Source organism: Engystomops pustulosus, chromosome 6 (genome assembly GCF_040894005.1).
Source record: "Engystomops pustulosus chromosome 6, aEngPut4.maternal, whole genome shotgun sequence".
Taxonomy (NCBI): Eukaryota; Metazoa; Chordata; class Amphibia; order Anura; family Leptodactylidae; genus Engystomops; species Engystomops pustulosus.
Window position 1 is genome coordinate 169,571,072 of NC_092416.1, and position 18,550 is coordinate 169,589,621.

At 42.6% G+C, this 18,550-nt stretch overlaps 1 protein-coding gene across 3 annotated transcripts in view; it reads left to right on the top strand.

Moving 5' to 3' along the window:
- ANKFN1 (ankyrin repeat and fibronectin type III domain containing 1) overlaps nt 1–18,550 on the top strand; it is a 530,260-nt gene that overhangs the window by 396,026 nt on the left and 115,684 nt on the right. For all 3 annotated transcript variants that reach the window (XM_072112310.1, XM_072112311.1, XM_072112312.1), the window contains 3 exons: nt 3,667–3,764; nt 7,540–7,630; nt 16,803–16,910. In XM_072112310.1, coding sequence (XP_071968411.1) covers nt 3,667–3,764; nt 7,540–7,630; nt 16,803–16,910 — 297 coding nt within the window. The remainder of the gene's footprint in view (nt 1–3,666; nt 3,765–7,539; nt 7,631–16,802; nt 16,911–18,550) is intronic.

An 18,550-nucleotide genomic window follows, 5' to 3' on the forward strand; every position in this document is an offset into this window, starting at 1 on the left:
CTGTAAGATTTCAGCTCTTAGATGCCTAAAGCTAATAAGCAGGACACATAAGAGCTCCTTGATGATAGCATGGAATAACCCTGCGCTGCTCGTCCTCTCTCCGAGGCTTCCAGACAATCCAGTGTCTGCAGATCTGCTCGTCCTATTAGCTTAGAAATAGTCTTTGATGTGTTTTTCCATTCTGCTAAGTGTATTAGGCCATCTGCGCTCTGTGATATGATTAGATGAATATTTGGGTAAAAAAATATTGATGATGAATACCATAGACTTAACTAGTCAGGTGCTGGAATCTATCAGAAGTAGTAGAAGACATGAAGCCGTTCACCTGGTCCAGGATTGACTATAGACATATTGGGGGTCATTTACTAAGGGCCTGATTCGCGGTTTCCCGACGTGTTATCTGAATATTTCCGATTTGCGCCAATTTTCCCTGTATTGCCCCGGGTTTTTGGCGCACGCGATCTGATTGTGGCGCATCGGCGCCGGCATGCGCGCAACGGAAATCGGGGGGCTTGACCGAACGATAACCTGACAGATTCGGAGAAACCGCCGCATTTAAAAGAAAAAAAAAGTGTCGCGGGACCCGAATCCACCGCAGAGAATGCGCCGCTGGATCCGAATGGGCCAAGTAAGTAAATCTGCGTGCGCCAAATACCCTGGGCAATACAGGGAAAATTGGCGCAAATCGGAAATATTCGGGTAACACATCGGGAAAACGCGAATCGGGTCCTTAGTAAATGACCCCCATTATGTGATTGTTGGATGTGGGTGGCTCTAAAAAATACCAACCAATCAGCTTTTTCAACCAATCACGACGTCCACTGATCTAATGCTGATGACATATACTGCGGATATCTATGACATCACTATGTGTATTATCCCTATACTGTGACATCACTGTATGTATTATCTCTGTACTGTGACATCACTATGTGTATTATCCCTGTACTGTGACATCACTGTATGTATTATCTCTGTGCTGTGACATCACTGTGTATTATCCCTGTACTGTGACATCACTGTGTGTATTATCCCTGTACTGTGACATCACTGTGTGTATTATCTCTGTACTGTGACATCACTATGTGTATTACCCCTGTACTGTGACATCACTGTGTGTATTATCCCTGTACTGTGACATCACTGTGTGTATTATCCCCTGTACTGTGACATCACTGTGTGTATTATCCTGTACTGTGACATCACTATGTGTATTATCCCTGTACTGTGACATCACTGTATGTATTATCTCTGTGCTGTGACATCACTGTGTGTATTATCCCTGTACTGTGACATCACTGTGTGTATTATCTCTGTACTGTGACATCACTGTGTGTATTATCCCTATACTGGGACATCACTGTGTGTATTATCTCTGTACTGTGACATCACTGTGTATATTATCCCTGTACTATGACATCACTGTGTGTATTATCCCTGTACTGTGACATCACTGTATGTATTATCTCTGTGCTGTGACATCACTGCGTGTATTATCCCTGTACTGTGACATCACTGTGTGTATTATCTCTGTACTGTGACATCACTGCGTGTATTATCCCTGTACTGTGACATCACTGTGTGTATTATCCCTGTACTGTGACATCACTATGTGTATTATCCCTGTACTGTGACATCACTGTGTGTATTATCCCTGTACCGTGACATCACTGTGTGTATTATCCCTGTACTGTGACATCACTGTGTGTATTATCCCTGTATTGTGGCATCACTGTGTGTATTATCCCTGTACTGTGACATCACTGTGTGTATTATCTCTGTACTGTGACATCACTGTGTGTATTACCCCTGTACTGTGACATCACTGTGTGTATTATCCCTGTACTGTGACATCACTGTGTGTATTATCCCCTGTACTGTGACATCACTGTGTGTATTATCCTGTACTGTGACATCACTGTGTGTATTATCCCTGTACTGTGACATCACTGTATGTATTATCTCTGTGCTGTGACATCACTGCGTGTATTATCCCTGTACTGTGACATCACTGTGTGTATTATCTCTGTACTGTGACATCACTGCGTGTATTATCTCTGTACTGTGACATCACTGTGTGTATTATCCCTATACTGTGACATCACTGTGTGTATTATCCCTGTACTGTGACATCACTGTGTGTATTATCCCTGTACTGTGACATCACTGTGTGTATTACCCCTGTACTGTGACATCACTGTGTGTATTATCCCAGTACTGTGACATCACTGTGTGTATTATCCCTGTACTGTGACATCACTGTGTGTATTATCCCTGTACTGTGACATCACTGTGTGTATTATCTCTGTACTGTGACATCACTGTGTGTATTATCCCTGTACTGTGACATCACTGTGTGTATTATTCCTGTACTGTGACATCACTGTGTGTATTATTCCTGTACTGTGACATCACTGTGTGTATTATCCCTGTACTGTGACATCACTGTGTGTATTATCCCTGTACTGTGACATCACTGTGTGTATTATCCCTGTACTGTGACATCACTGTGTGTATTTTCCCTGTACTGTGACATCACTGTGTGTATTTTCCCTGTACTGTGACATCACTGTGTGTATTATCCTGTACTGTGATATCACTGTGTGTATTATCCCTGTACTGTGACATCACTGTGTGTATTATCCCTGTACTGTGACATCACTGTGTGTATTATCCCTGTACTGTGACATCACTGTGTATTACCCCTGTACTGTGACATCACTGTGTGTATTATCCCTGTACTGTGACATCACTGTGTATTACCCCTGTACTGTGACATCACTGTGTGTATTATCCCTGTACTGTGACATCACTGTGTGTATTATCCCTGTACTGTGACATCACTGTGTGTATTATCCCTGTACTGTGACATCACTGTGTGTATTATCCCTGTACTGTGACATCACTGTGTGTATTATCCCTGTACTGTGACATCACTGTGTGTATTATCCCTGTACTGTGACATCTTTAGCACTCTGGTAACAACCCCTGCTGAGGGAACAGAGTAAGCTAAGACATGCTCCTTGACAGTGTAACATGGTAAACATGGGAACACCTCCAAAAGTCTTTCTGGCTCATTAGCATAATTTTAAACGTTGATTTTAGAAGGAAGGAGACCATGAATAACAAATATAAGAAGATTACCACAGTCACGGTGCCTGATCTATGAGTAATGTCCCTGGTTTATCAGGATGGATTTTGATGATAGATTTCCTTTAAAGGAAACCTGTCATCAGGAATACACTAACTGCTACTTCACGCCCCAGTAGCCTCTGAAGTTCATCTGTATAAAGTTTTTAGTTAGTTATGGTTAAAACTTTAGGTAAAGGCAATGTAGACAGAACGGTATATACCTCTGTTAGTGTATTCCTGATGTTAGGTCTCCTTTAATGTACTGTAGAGAACTAAGGACACATCAGTGTTAGGATACAATCCTGGAATATAAATGCACAGTCCTGCTGCTACTAACAACACACAGCTCTCCAGGGCCAATATCTAACACTGTCTGCAGCTTTGTATGGTCAAAGTTGTTGATAAACTCCATTAAAGTGAAGGCTTTTTGGCAATTTTATGAACAAGACATTGTTTTTACAATTTAATATCTTGTAAACCTAAATAAATTGGTTGGATATTCAATGATTATATTGTCTCTTCTTGTCCTTCTAGTTGAATGGAGCAGCTCTCCTGACTTCTGTCCATTGGTGGGTGAAGCCATTGTGGAGAATATGCAGTCACTGAAGTACACAGTGACAGGCCTCACTATGGTGAGTATTGGAAGGGTTGGCTCCAGGTTTCAGTAGGCCCCTGGGTGACAGTACCTCGGTGGGCCCCTTTGCAGGGAACTCACATGGTGGCATTAAAAATTCAGAAACTAAAAATGTCTCTTGTTCCCTAAAATATTCCCTTGTTTATCATCCCAAACAGCCCCCTCAGGGGTATTTTATATACAGCCCCCCATGGTTATTTATATACAGCCCCTCATGGTTATTTATATACAGCCCCCTCATGGTTATTTATATACAGCCCCCTCATGGTTATTTATATACAGCCCCTCATGGTTATTTATATACAGCCCCCTCATGGTTATTTTATATACAGCCCCCTCATGGTTATTTATATACAGCCCCTCATGGTTATTTATATACAGCCCCCTCATGGTTATTTTATATACAGCCCCCTCATGGTTATTATATATACAGCCCCCTCATGGTTATTTTATATACAGCCGCCTCATGGTTATTTTATATACAGCCCCTCATGGTTATATTATATACAGCCCCCTCATGGTTATTTTATATACAGCACCTCATGGTTATTTTATATACAGCCTCCTTCATGGTTATTTGATATGCAGCCCCCTCATGGGTATTTTATATACAGCCCCCTCATGGTTATTTTATATACAGCCTCCTTCATGGTTATATTATATACAGCCCCCTCATGGTTATTTTATATACAGCCCCCTCATGGTTATTTGATATGCAGCCCCCTCATGGTTATTTTATATACAGCCCCTCATGGTTATTTTATATACAGCCCCTCATGGTTATTTTATATACAGCCCCTCATGGTTATTTTATATATAGTCCCCTCATGGTTATTTTATATATAGTCCCCTCATGGTTATTTTATATATAGTCCCCTCATGGTTATTTTATGCACAGCCCCTCATGGTAATTTGATATACAGCCCCCTCATGGTAATTTGATATACAGCCCCCTCATGGTAATTTGATATGCAGCCCCCTCATGGTTATTTTATATACAGCCCCTCATGGTTATTTTATATACAGCCCCTCATGGTTATTTTATATAAACCCTGTGACACCCTGTGGATTCATTAGATACAGTTCCCCTCACCCCCATAGTTTCCTTACGTACAGCCTTATGTGGGACCCCCGCGAAGCTCTTGGCCCCGGCACTTGCCCAGGCACTCCCAGTGCTGGTGCCAGCCCTGAGTATTGGACACAGTACACAGACTCGGACTGGCCCATGGGTGAACAGGTGAACATTTTTCAATCCTAGTTACTGCAGTCCGACACTGCCGGTACATATGTTACTCCTAAAGCCGGTACATATGTTTCTTCTGGACCCAGTACATATGTTACTCCTAAACCTGGTACATATGTTTCTTCTGAGCCCAGTACATATGTTACTCCTAAACCCGGTACATATGTTACTCCTAAACCCGGTACATATGTTATTTCTGGACCCGGTACATATGTTATTTCTGGACCCGGTACATATGTTACTTCTGGACCCGGTACACGTTACTCTTGGACCCGGTACATATGTTACTCCTGGACCTAGTACACATGTTACTCCTGGACCCGGTACATATGTTACTTTTGGACTCGGTACATATGTTTCTCCGGACCCGGTACATATGTTACTCCTGGACTTGGTACATATGTTTCTCTGTACCCGGTACATATGTTACTCCTGGACCCGGTACATATGTTACTTCTGGACCCGGGCGTATCTCCATACTGTGGAACAGATGGAAATTGTCAATTAGCATGAAGCCTATAGGACCCTAATGCACATGTGTCCGGCTGAGTGGATCACAGTATAATCTACATCAGAAGGACATTTGCCGATCCCTCTGAAGAGAAGATCTGTGACTGATGAGTAGAGTAAGACGTGTGTATCCACCCAGAGCCCCGGACATTCCTTGTGCATTTTGGCTGTGAAATAGATACAGACGCTACTTATCAGATATTTACAGGGTCCTCCTCCACTCCCGCTAATAACCACCACTGGCCTTTATTTTTAGATTTCACAGCATCTAATAATAGCTCCGTCCTGTACAGCTGTCAGCTCAGCCAATTGTTATGTATTGTTACGCGGAGCAGATGAGCGACGTCTAGTTTCTCATAAAGTTCACAAATTGATAAAACACTACTGTCTTTTTGTTTCTTTCCTTTGTTTCTGCAAGGAGTTCTAGGGAGGGGTTGTCTTCTAGTTGTCCTATGTCACTAGGACACACTGAGGCAATAGGCAGGCGTCATTTTTTGGAGGTTAAGTTTACGGCTCAATGTCCTGTCTGTCTTTCCGAGTCCCAGTCCCTATTTCAACTACTTTCCTCTTTAATTTCCTACTCCACTGATCTTTGTTAAAAGAAACCTACCATCAGGGATCTACCTAAGGTAGATCCAGTCATAGGTTTCTAATATCTAACTCATGCCTACAGTGCCTAATATTTTTAGGTGGCAGAAGCAGAGAAAAAGCTTATAATATATTTATGCAAATGATCGACGGAGGCTCCTGGAGTGTGCCGACCTACTTAACCTTTGTGGGGAGATGCAGCTGCAGTGCTTCTTTATTACTATATTACAAACAAATCTATCTCTGGAGTGGAGACATTGCAGGCTATGGATACAACATTAATAGTTAGAGCCCAGAAAACCCTTTTAAAGAGAACCAGGGACCTCATTTTCACTAAAGACAGGTTACAGAAGCCCATTACACCTGCATTGTGCAAATATGTCTTTCTGCTTTCTCTAAGCATTTTCATTAAATATTTGTGTGTTATAACTTACCTTTCACCCTGACAGAATCCTCTGTGTAGTCTTAGGGGTAGGGCTTTGGTTTGGATGCACTTCAAAAAACAACACATAACTTGTTTGTGCTGCAGAGTCCTCAGCTCTCAGCCCCCACCTTTGTACTCTTGTACAGCTCCTCCATCCTGCTCCTTCACAGAGTTCAGTGTGGTGAGCTGACATCAGTGGGGGAGGGAAGAGCTGTACAGGAGCACAAAGGTGAGGGCTGAGAGCTGAGGAGTCTGCAGCATAGACAAGTCACATGTTGGTTTTTTTTGCGAAATGTATCCAAACCAAAGCCCAACCCCTGGGACTGCACAAAGGATTCTGTAAGGGTGCAGGGAAAGTTATAACACTCAATTACATTGTGATGCAAATGCTTAGAGAAAGTAGAAATACATATTTGCAATGCAGGTGTAACGGGCTTTTGTAACCTGTCTTTAGGGAAAATTAGGTCCCTGGTGACAAGTTCCCTTTAAAGGGAGTACACCACTTCCACCAGGCATCTTAAACTGCTAGCACTATGTTGTAGAGAGAAACATTGTTATTTTCAACATATCTATATTATTTATGTCCATTATTCAAATTCCAAGATACATCAATTTTAATCTGTATTCTAGAGGGAGTTAATGCACCGGGATGTGTCCTAAGCAACTGGAACATTGCTATTCCTGCCTAAGTCAATTCCTGGTCCTCGCAGTGTCACTCCACACTTCTCACAGAACAAATCTCCTGCTTATTTGAAGGAGAGATTACTTATCCAGCCAGGAACATCAGTGCTTCAGGTGTTGAGGACAAACCCCCAACTACCTCATTAGCATATGGATTAAAAAGGGGATTTCTCCATATTATTGTGTTGTTAATTTTTATTATTATTTTTATTACTATTATTATTTTATGGTTTTTAAAATGATTATTATTTCTATTATATCATATTATTATATAATATAATTATAATAACTTATTAGTAGTAAATAATTTTTTTTAATGTTTTTCAGGGCACAGAATATTATGCTAGAGTCTCTGCCTACAACATGAAGGGATGGGGGGCTGCTGAAACTTCCAGCCCACCTTGTGCTGCTCCCTCCAGTAAGTTGGCCATTTACAATACCATCGATCTGGGCCTCTGATCATACATACTATTGAACAGAATCAGTACTGGTTTTCACATTGAGGTTATATTTGTAATATATCCCTAATCATTGAGAAGAGAAATCCATTGGTTAATCCATTGGACACATTGATGGAATGGTGTTTCAATTTTTACCAGGTTCCCCTTAATTTTCTCATAAAAACCATTAAATGCGTTAAATTGTGTTAAGAGTAATAATCTGATTGTAAGGCCAACATAGATTTCTTCCTATGTTAGTAGTTCATTTCAACTTATCTCTGTATCCCATGCCATCTTAAACCTTAAAGGGATATTCCTCCCACAAAGACAAGATTCTTAAATATACTCAGGATAACACAATATCACATTCTCTAATTCACTGTTATTAACAAAAATACAGCATATCACAGATATAATTCCAACCTGTCTCTATCAGTCCCGGTGTATACAATTTGGTTACCCTGGGATCCGACCATAAACTTTTTGGCTTAGGGTTGGGCAGGACAAATTATTCCCATGAATAGCTTCTATTGACTGCACAGATATTTATAAGAGGGGAAGGAGTTATAGCAGAACTGACTCTGTGTGTGTTATAGCTGAGCTATAGCAGGGATGAGAGTGTGATTGTGTTTTATATCCATCTCATGGATCATCTCTCTTCTCTGACCTGTCTCATCTCTCTTTTTCTATGTGTCAGATACTAGTAGAATGTTCAGAAGGGAAATAAAAGTGTAGATAAACCCTGTACCCTGATAATCTAAGCACATTGTCAGCACACAGCATCTCATTGCACAGAGGGATCATGAAGCTTAAGAGAATCCCTGCCCTCAAATTGTAAAGTAAAAGGGTATTGTATTGTGTAAACATCACAAGGGGATTCAAATTTCTTTCATGGGCAAAACCCTTTTAAGGTCCTGAGAAGTGTTCCTGTACCTGAAATCCCTGGGTAAGGGATCTCAATGGCATTGTACATGTACCACATTGTGAGGATTTGACCATCTGGTTTGATCAAACTTTGAGAATATTTAGTAATTCTGACTGGATACCTGGGCTGGTACAATGTGGTGGAGTACAGAAGCGATGTCTTTCTATGCAATTTTTAATTACTTTGATCATGGGCCTTTTAATAATGTAAATTAAAGTTGTGATATCTCATAATATTATTTGCTAAAGTGGTTCACAGCTAGAACAGGGTTGACGTCTTGGAATGGTTCTAGTTTGGGGGGGGGGGTGATCTACTTTGTATATGTTTTGTCCAAGTTGTCCCAAACCACAGTGTTGGACTGGCCTATTAGGGTACGGGAGTAAGCCGTGATGTGACCCAGCACTGAACCTCAAAGTCTAGCAGAAGACAATCTAATTTAAAGGCTACATGGGTCATTTCCTATGGGATTGACGGAGAAGAGGGCCCCCAGACAACTGGAACCCAAGTCTGACACTGCTGAACCATATAAAAGCCAGAATATAGTTACAAAGATCCCATTTTCCTATAGAATATGATGGGGAGCAGTAATCTTGCCATCTTAGAGGTGGTGGGTCTAAGAAGAGACACCAGAGACCACACTAAACTCATTACTCGCCATGAGGAATAGTCTTGCCTTAGACATCCCTCTTCATAAAGTGATATCCTCAAAAAGGCTTTCTCATCTTCTCCACCGACTCCATACTTGGTGTTGCACCACTGATTCTGTCACTGTTGGAATATTTTCTGATGCTTTCAAGCAGTGCCATAAGTTTCAACCAGATAGCAATAACCCAGCACTCCAAAATGAGTTGAAAGGTAATATTCCAGTTTATTGAAAAACATATAGCAATCCAAAATTACACTTGACGTTTCGGTCTATCCGACCTTCACCAGAAACGTATTGCTCGTGTAAGAGATGAGAAAAGAGTGGCCAGCCATGATGTTTCTAAACGTCCTGAGAATGAGCGGCGTCTCACCAGTAATGGAAACATGCTCAACAACCAACATACAGATTAGGCTCTCTACTGTCAGGTGGGGGGTCCTGTGCTGGAGCAGATACCATGGCACCACCCAGTTGACAGTAGAAAGCCTTGTCAGCATAATAGATGAAGAAACTACCAGTGCCGATCATTCCGGAATGGTTGGGGGCTAGAGAAAAAAATCCTAACTCTTCCAGAATCTGTAGAGCGTCATCGAAGGCTGCAAATGTCCTAGAGTTGTTGCCAGTGGAGAAATGCCTGAAAAAGTTACGGTGCTTCCTCAAAAATACATAAATGTAAAAAAGGTAGAGAGCAAAGAAGAAAAAATCCCTGACTGGTATGTAGTTGTATGTGTGACATGGCCTGACAGCAGCTAATCCATGGCCTGAAGACCTGATATATCTGCAGACGTTCACAGGACACGTAAAGCTTCTCCTGCCAAACAATGAACATGACTGATACCTCGTCACTAGTCATTAGTGTCTTCATGAACACAATAAGATATTCTCCTGTGATTCCCATGTGTGACACAGAAGACCGTGTAGTCAATCTCCTCCTGACATGGCGCTGACGTGTTTCCTAAGATCAGTGTATGTATAGGATTAGCCCCACACAAGGTCTACACTTATCTGCGCAGCTTACGGCGATCTCTATGACATCATGAGAGTGGCGCCAAGTAGACACCCGCTCATAACCTACTGCAAAGGACCTAATAGTCAGAAACATCCAAAGATCTCACAGTGGATAGAAGGGTTAGACACGGGGTAGAAGCTTATGACTACCTACAGAATGGGAACATAGTCATAGAGAGGTGACCACTGGCAAGGGTGTCCTCTCCAGGGTGGTGATTCTTAAAAAGCCGGGTTGTGCTCTATTCAGACAGTGCAGCATTCATAGACAGTGCCAAGTAGGATAAGAGAAGAGAGGCACTCACCCCGATACTGGTGGTAGCTTCAACATTTTTCGTTTATTGTTACATACTCACAAATATACAGCAAAAAGGAGAGGGAGGACACGCGGTGCACCCCTGTGGTGAGGAGCGACGGCCGCTTCACGTCTACCGACTCATATGAGCTGGATGGAGCGGTAGACGTGAAGCGGCCGTCGCTCCTCACTACAGGGGTCCCCTTTGTGCTGTATATTTGTGAGTATGTATCGATATAGGACAAATGTTGAAGCTACTATGAGTATCTGAGTATCTTTTTTTATGCTACGTGGGACTATGTTGTGCATTATTTTACTTTTTGTATCATCACTACGTGCATTATCTCAACTATTCTGGATTTAGCTATTACTATTACTTATTTATTTATGGGGCTGTACAATCGGTAAGGGGTTCACATTAAGACAAGAACAAATTCAAGTACAAAAAAAAATTACAGTGATCAGGAGACAAGTGGGAGGAGGACCGTGGCCCCGAGGGCTCACAATCTGGGAGGTAGATGGGAGTTAGATGGAGACACGAGGTTAGGGAGCAGTGCAGTTATTGTGTGAACGTATGCATTGTAGGTGATCCTGTACAGGTTGGTTTTCCGGTTATGTTTGGAAAATGGGGGGCAGTCTGACAAATTTGGTTAGAGAGTTCCAGAGTCTGGGGGAAGCACGGGAGAAGTCCTGGATGCGGTTGTGAGAAGAGCGGATGGTAATGGAGTGAAGCTGAAGGTCCGGTGAGGAGTGGAGATTACGTGTGGGACGGTATTGGCTGAAGAGGTCAGAGATATATGGAGGAGACAGGGTGGGGACGGCTTAGTTATAATAGGGTGTGTAGGTTATGGTTAGTATTTTAAATTGAATTTGCTGTGCAATGGGGAACCAGTGGAGAGACTGTCAGAGAAGAGGAGCGAGGAGAAGCGAGGAGAAGACAGATGCGTTATCCGGGCAGCAGAGGTTAGGATGGATTGGAGTTGCGTTAGAGAGTTACCTGGAGACTCTAGAGTAGAGTGTTGCAGTAGTCCAAGCGGGAGATGATGAGGGCAGGGACTGGTCATTTTGTAGCCTCTGGATTGAGGAAGGGTCGGATGTGAGAAATGCTCTCGAGATGAAGGCAGCAGGTTGTAGTAAGGGCCTGGATGTGAGATTTAAAAGATAAGGCAGAGTCAAAGATGACTCCAAGTTAGCGGACTTTAGGGACTGGGGAGAGTGCGGAGCCATGAATTGTGACGATTAGGTCAGGTGGGAGGGATGTGTGAGGTGGAGGTAAGATTATGAGTTCTGTTTTGTCCATGTTACGTTTTAGAAAATGGGTAGAGAAGAAGGAGGATATGGCTGATGAACGCTCTGGAATTCTGTCTAGAAGAGAGGAGATACCTGGACCAGAAATATAGATCTGTGTGTCGTCTGCATAGGAATGGTATTGGAATTAGATGTCCGAGGCCAGAGGTGTACAGGGTGAAGAACAGGGGTCCCAGGACCAAACCTTGAGGAACCTTGGCTATTATGCCTTGTATATCTTGTATGAGAAATATCCTACACAAGTAACATAAATGTTCTCCTCAGTGATTGGCTCGCAGGGAGAGCTATCAGAGGGAAAATGGTGTAGAAGTATGAGTACATACAGATTAGCATACAGAGTAGCCTCGTCTTATGCAGGAACTGGAGACATGATAGGTGTTTGTAGGGAAGGGTTCAGTAGCGCCGTCTATCAAATTCTCATTTGACTGGAAGTACATTGTAAAATCAGTGACATAATGACAGGTATCACCCCCAGGGGCTAAAATTCCTTTGCTTTGCTCATTGCTAAAAATAAGTGCTGGTAGAGTGTTTGAAGGCCTCACACAGTATTAGTAGAGGCGAGGCAGAGGGTCGTCAGCTTATTTGGCTTCTGTAGGATCTTTTTGTTACCCATAAGCCCTTGGGATACCCACAAAGAACATTTTTTGATGTTTAGATAGGTAGGCCGCTCAGAAACACCAAAACATTAGATTAATATGTGTCAACTATTTATGCAGAAGCTTAAAAAATCTTTATTTTTCACAAGTTTACATGTACGTGTACAAGTTTACAAGGCGGGTACAGAAAGTATTCAGACCCCATGACATTTTTCAATCTCTAGTTCATTGCATCCAATTGGTAAGATCAAAAAAGTGTTCTGAAGCCTCTGCTGTGTTATTGTAGCTGTGGCTTAGGGTCATTGTCTTGTTGGAAGGTTCTGTCCAGTCTGAGGTCCAGAGCATCTGGAAGAGGTTCCCATCCAGGATATCTCTGTACTTGGCCGCATTCATCTTTCCTTCCATTACACCCAGTGGTCCTGTCCCCCCCCATAGCCTGATGCTGCCCCCTATGTGTCACTGCTGGGATTGTATTCGGCAGGTGATGAGCGGCGCCTGGTTTTCTCCACCGCTTAGAATTAACACCAAAAAGTTTAATCTTCGTCTCATCAGAGCAGAGAATCTTATTCCTCATAGTCTGGGATCCTTCATGTGTTTTGTGTATGCGGCTTTCATATGTCTTGCACGAGGAGAAGCTTCCAGACTCTGCCATAAAGCCCCGTCTGCTGGAGGCTGCAGTGATAGACTCCTATCTCCCTCCTGCATCTCTGGAGCGCAGACACAGGTTCTTCTTTACCTCTCTCACCAAGGCTCTTCTCCCACAATTGCTTAGTTTCTGTTTTTTTTCTGTCAAGATGGGGGCAGAGCGCACATAGCAAATAAAAAATATTTTTTGATCTTACCAATTTGCTGCATTAAAAGAAAACAGTTTTTTGTTCCCACACTGTGGACATGGAGAGAGCAACGTCATTAGTCAAATTTATGATCCTATGGGGCACATTTACTAAGGGTCCGCGGACCGCACTTTCGGCGGGTTTCCCGACTTTTTCCTTTTAGCGCCACATTTAACTGGGGTTTTTGGCGCATGCCGTCGGACAACCCAATTGATTTGGACTGAGCGCGGGATTTAACATTCAAAATTGTGTCGCAAGACATGCACTTACATACACCAGGAAGAAGAAGGTGAACTCTGGCGGACCTCAGTGGGGAAGCGACACATGCAGGATATCGGGTGCACGATCTTAGTGAATTGCGACAGCTCCGCATCCTCGTCGGACAACGCACCACGGGGATCGCGACAGGTAAGTAAATGTGCCCATATGTGTATTGTTGGTGTGGACTTCCAAATCTATACGTCTCGACATAAATTAGACTTACAGCACTGGCAGGACAGAGAGTATCAAGTCCAGCATCGGAGAGGTCAGTCTGGAGAAATTGTATCTTAACTTTTTAAAGTTTTTTGGACTACTAAACATTTTCCAATGATTGGTTTTTTTTTTCATTTTTGAGGGGCAAATCTGTCAACCAAAATCTATAAAAATCTAATAAAATATATCATTTTGTGTTTTAAAATTTCACATTTAAACTACGAAAATTTTAGTTTTTAGATTTCAATAGTATGGGTGGAGACAAAAAAAGGGTTTAGCTAAGGAAGGGACAACCATCAATATCACGTTACTGGGGTTAGACCAGACTGATCATCTCCATACCAGTCCCGGAAACCGTAGAAGAATGTCAGAGGCCGAGCACTCCGATATTGTTGATCCCTCCTATGGATAGGTTATCAATATCTAAAAGGTGGGGGGTTCCTTTAAGTTCTTATGGTCGATACTTACGACTATAGTTCTAGTTCATACCCTTCCTATATGACCTGTACTACATCCATCACACAACTGTTTAACGAGATGATATATGACCTGTTAAAGCCCTTTAATTCATGGGATCCGGTTTTGGTGATCGGTAATTGTGCAGATGATGATGGCATACCACAGAAATTCATCCAGCTTACAAATCTAAAACATATCTGTAATCCATGACAGCAAAACAAAGGAGAGATGAAACCAGGCCGAGCAGGAATCATACTTGGCACCTAGACCCGTACGTCTGGCGCCCCTTGTGAAGTGATGTCATTATTTGGGGGTTCTATCATTTTCTGTAATTTGCTGTGATTTGTCATCTCTTATGATAACATTAGACATTGATGGGCTTGTAGTCTAATCATAACGTATTAACGTTTACGGAGCAGTATGTCAGGTTGTAGATAGATGATTGCCCTCGTAGGAAACGGGACTTCTCTTACAAACTTGTGTGTTTAATTAAAGTGGAAAAAAATGATATACGATGACTATGTAAATTGTGCCGCACAATAGATCTTACACATTTAGTCAACTTAAAAAACTCCTAACTAGAGATGAGCGGCCACCGAACCCGACCAACGGTCCGTTCATCTCTACTCATAACTTTTCAACAAACTTTGTGCAAATAAGTAGTATGAGGGACCCAATGGTCACTCCCTTTGCCAATCATAGCCATGGCTAGTTGCAAAAGCGTCAATTTCCCGGATTGGTTGTTCAGATGCAATTCCCGGTTGAGGTCACCGAACACGACCATCGGTCCACTCATCTCTACGCATAACTTTTCAACAAACTTTGCGCAAATAAGTAGTATGAGGGACCCAATGGTCACTCCCCTTGCCAATCATAGCCATGGCTAGTTGCAAAAGCATCAATTTGCCGGATTGGTTGTTCAGTTATGATTCCCGGTTCAGGCCACTGAACCCAAACCCGACCATCGGTCCGCTCATCTCTACTTTTCAACAAACTTTGCCCAAATAAGTAACTTCATAATATATTTTATTCTTACTTGTCCACACACTTATCAGCCACCCTCCATTCTTCATAATTTGCTTTTCATTTTGATACCTCTATGAATTCTGTCTTGCTAGCAGGATGGACAGAGGCTCGCTTTACATAGAATTCTATAGAGAGGGGAGGTAGGATGAGTCAACCACAACAGCTAATGCTCCACCCACGAGGTCACAAATATTAATCTAGAGATTTAATTTGACAGGTATGAATTTTTTTTTTCCCACTAGGGGAAGACCGGCATCAGCTTTCTAGGTCTTTTGCCTTCTACTTGATCAAAACGATAGGATTATAGGTTGAACTTGATGGACCTTGATGGATTCAATCTCATCAAAAATTAAACTGTAATACTATGAGCCACAGATGGACTGTGAAGAATTGTAACCGGAAGTTACGGTTGGTCACTAGACCTACTTCTTCTTCCAATAAGTCTCCTCCTTGGCCACGAGACCTCTCTTCCGCTATCCAAAGGACTTCACTGTCTTTGTTGTCCCTTGGTCCAAGGAGGCCTCTCATTGGGTAAAGTGGGTCACGTAACCACCTCGGAACTTACCTCCTGATGTGCCGGAGCAATGCAGGAAGCCCATGCTAAGAGTGTGGTTAGTAATGTTCTTCTTTATCCATCCCCAACCCCTAGGGGGGTTTCCAGCACGGTGGCTGAATGAGTAGCACTTCTGCCTTGCAGCATTGGGGTCCTGGGTTCAAATCCCACCCAGGGTCAACATGTGCAAAGAGTTTGTATGTTCTCTCCGTGTTTGCATGGGTTTCCTCCAGGTCCTCCGGTTTCCCACACTCCAAAAACATACTGGTAGGTTGATTAGATTGTGAGCCCCATTGGGGGACAGGGACCAATTTGTCATGCTTTGTGCAGCACTGCGTAATCTGTGTGCGCTATATAAATAAAGGAATTATTATTATATGAAAAAATTCAATAATTTCAATGTGCTCGAATTCTTTGCAATTTCAATTGTCAAAAAAAAATTCTGCTTCAGGAAGGGAACTGTGTCTCAACTTTACTTGATCCCTAATTTATGGCAGATAATAAGTAGCCAACTAGTGGACTTGCAGTAAATGTGTTGGTTGTGTTGGATATAGCATTGTATGGGGGTAAATTTTTTGGCTTCTTTATATGACATATAATGATATACATAAGTGGTTGTCGCGTAGGATCAGGGCCGCCACTAGGAAGTTTTGGGGCCATTGGCATAATTTGTCACAATGGTAATCTGGCCTGTGTACACAGTTCCCTGCACCTGCAAAGTAAGGAAGGTTTTCTGTGACTTGGGGCCCCTTCTCCTCCTCTGGCCCCTTGAACACAGTCACAGTAAACCCCCCTGATGGCGGCCCTGCGTAGGATTCTGTTATTACGATAACTCTGAACCTGCTGAATCTCGTAAGAGGATAACATTACACTTTCTGCTCTGCAACGGGTTGTATTTATAAGCTACAGAAGTTGTGAGAGATGAGAGCGAATGTAAGTGTTGATATTTTAATGTCATAGCAGGTTCTTGCATCTTTCTGCCATTACTGACACCTCGTCTCAGTAACCAACTTTGTCTGCGTTTGCTTAACAGACTGGAGAGACTACGACGGGCGAGAGCTCCGACACAAGGGACAGATAGAAGCGTTGGAGCGTCTACTCCAACAGGTCCGGGCTGTTCATCAGCATTACAGCTGTCGAGGTAAGAACCAGAATATAAATCGTCCTGGACTTGGCTGCTGAGGTGTCTGAAGTGACTCGTCTTACTATACTCACTAGATTTCCTTTCATCTAAAAAGTATCCTCCCAAGTGTCAGTGAGGTAACAGCCAAACACATCTTCCACCGGCGTCTACCATAACTCGAGTTGTCATTTTTTAGTCATGAGAAAATAAAATATTCAAATCAGTTTTCTGTAAAACTTGGAGAAAAAAACTGCAGCGATGGTTGTGGAATTCAAAAACATTTGAGTTCACGTTGTAACCTCTTAAAGGAAATCTACCTTCAGAATCCTTCATGATAAACCAGGGACACCTATTCATACATCCAGGCGCCGTGACTTTGGTAATCCTCTTATATTTGTGATCCATGGCCTCCTTCCTATTAAAATCATCTTTTACAATTATGCTAATGAGCCCGAAGAGCTCTGGTGGTGTTACCTTGGCTGTTACACTGTGCAGGAGTACTTCCCCCTCGCACTGTTTGAGATAACATCAGGCTCGGGGAGGATGAAAGTGCTGAGAAAGCAGAGGGGAAGAGGAGACATGCTTAGGTACAGTGTAACAGCCTGTGAAGCTGTAGCACAACGGGCTTCTGTCTCATTAGCATAATTTTAAAAGTTGACTTTTAGAAGGAAGGAGGCCATGGATAACAAAAATAAGAAGATTATCACAGTCACGGTGCCTGGATCTATGAGTAATGTCCCCGGTTTATCAGGATGGATTTTGATGGTAGATTTCCTTTCAAGAGTTGAGCTGCACAATTATTTTTAATGTTTTCACTGTATATAAAGAACATATATACATATAAAGAAACATATCTCAACATAAATTATTGTCCATGACTTCAGTTGACCATGGTCCACCAAAAAAGGTCAAGAGTAGATTCTGCTAACATTTTACACCAATATTTTGGCATAAAATAAAATAACCCAAATGGGTGCTGGTGGCCCTGCCTATTCCCTGCCCACACTTCTCCTTTCGAAAGTGATGAGGGCAACATGTTTGCCTGACTTTGGGGAAACTTTTTTTTTTATAGGTAAACTGGTGAGATTTCACATAAAAGAGGGAATATTAGAAAGGACGTTTCATCCCCTACCTGAGGGGATCCGGTAGTTTAGTGGGGAGTAAAAGCTGGTGACAGGTTCTCTTTAAAGGGGTTGTCCGACATTAATAAAAACTTTACTAGTTGGCTGGGGGGGATGTGAAAAAAAATAAACCTATACATACCTCTCTCTATGCTCCCGGTGTCCCGTGACATTCTCCATCGGTGCCAAGCACCTGTTCCGACAAATTCCGACAGGCTGGTAACCCTCTCGACCCTATGTCCCAGCGTCTGCCACAGCGATGGGAGAGTCGATGGGTGGGCGTGCCATGCATTAGGCATTGTCGGGGGCGAAGGTGCTGCGCCTCTGTAAACAAACATCGGGAGCGCTGAGAGAGGTAAGTATAAGTTTATTTTTCTGCACAACCCCCGCAGCACACCAGTAAAGTTTTCATCAATGTTAGACAACCCCTTAAAAGAGAACCTGTCACCAGCTTTTACCCCACTAAACTATCGGATCCCCTCAGGTAGGGGAGGAAATGTCCCTTCTAATATGAAATCTCACATAAAAGACAACCTC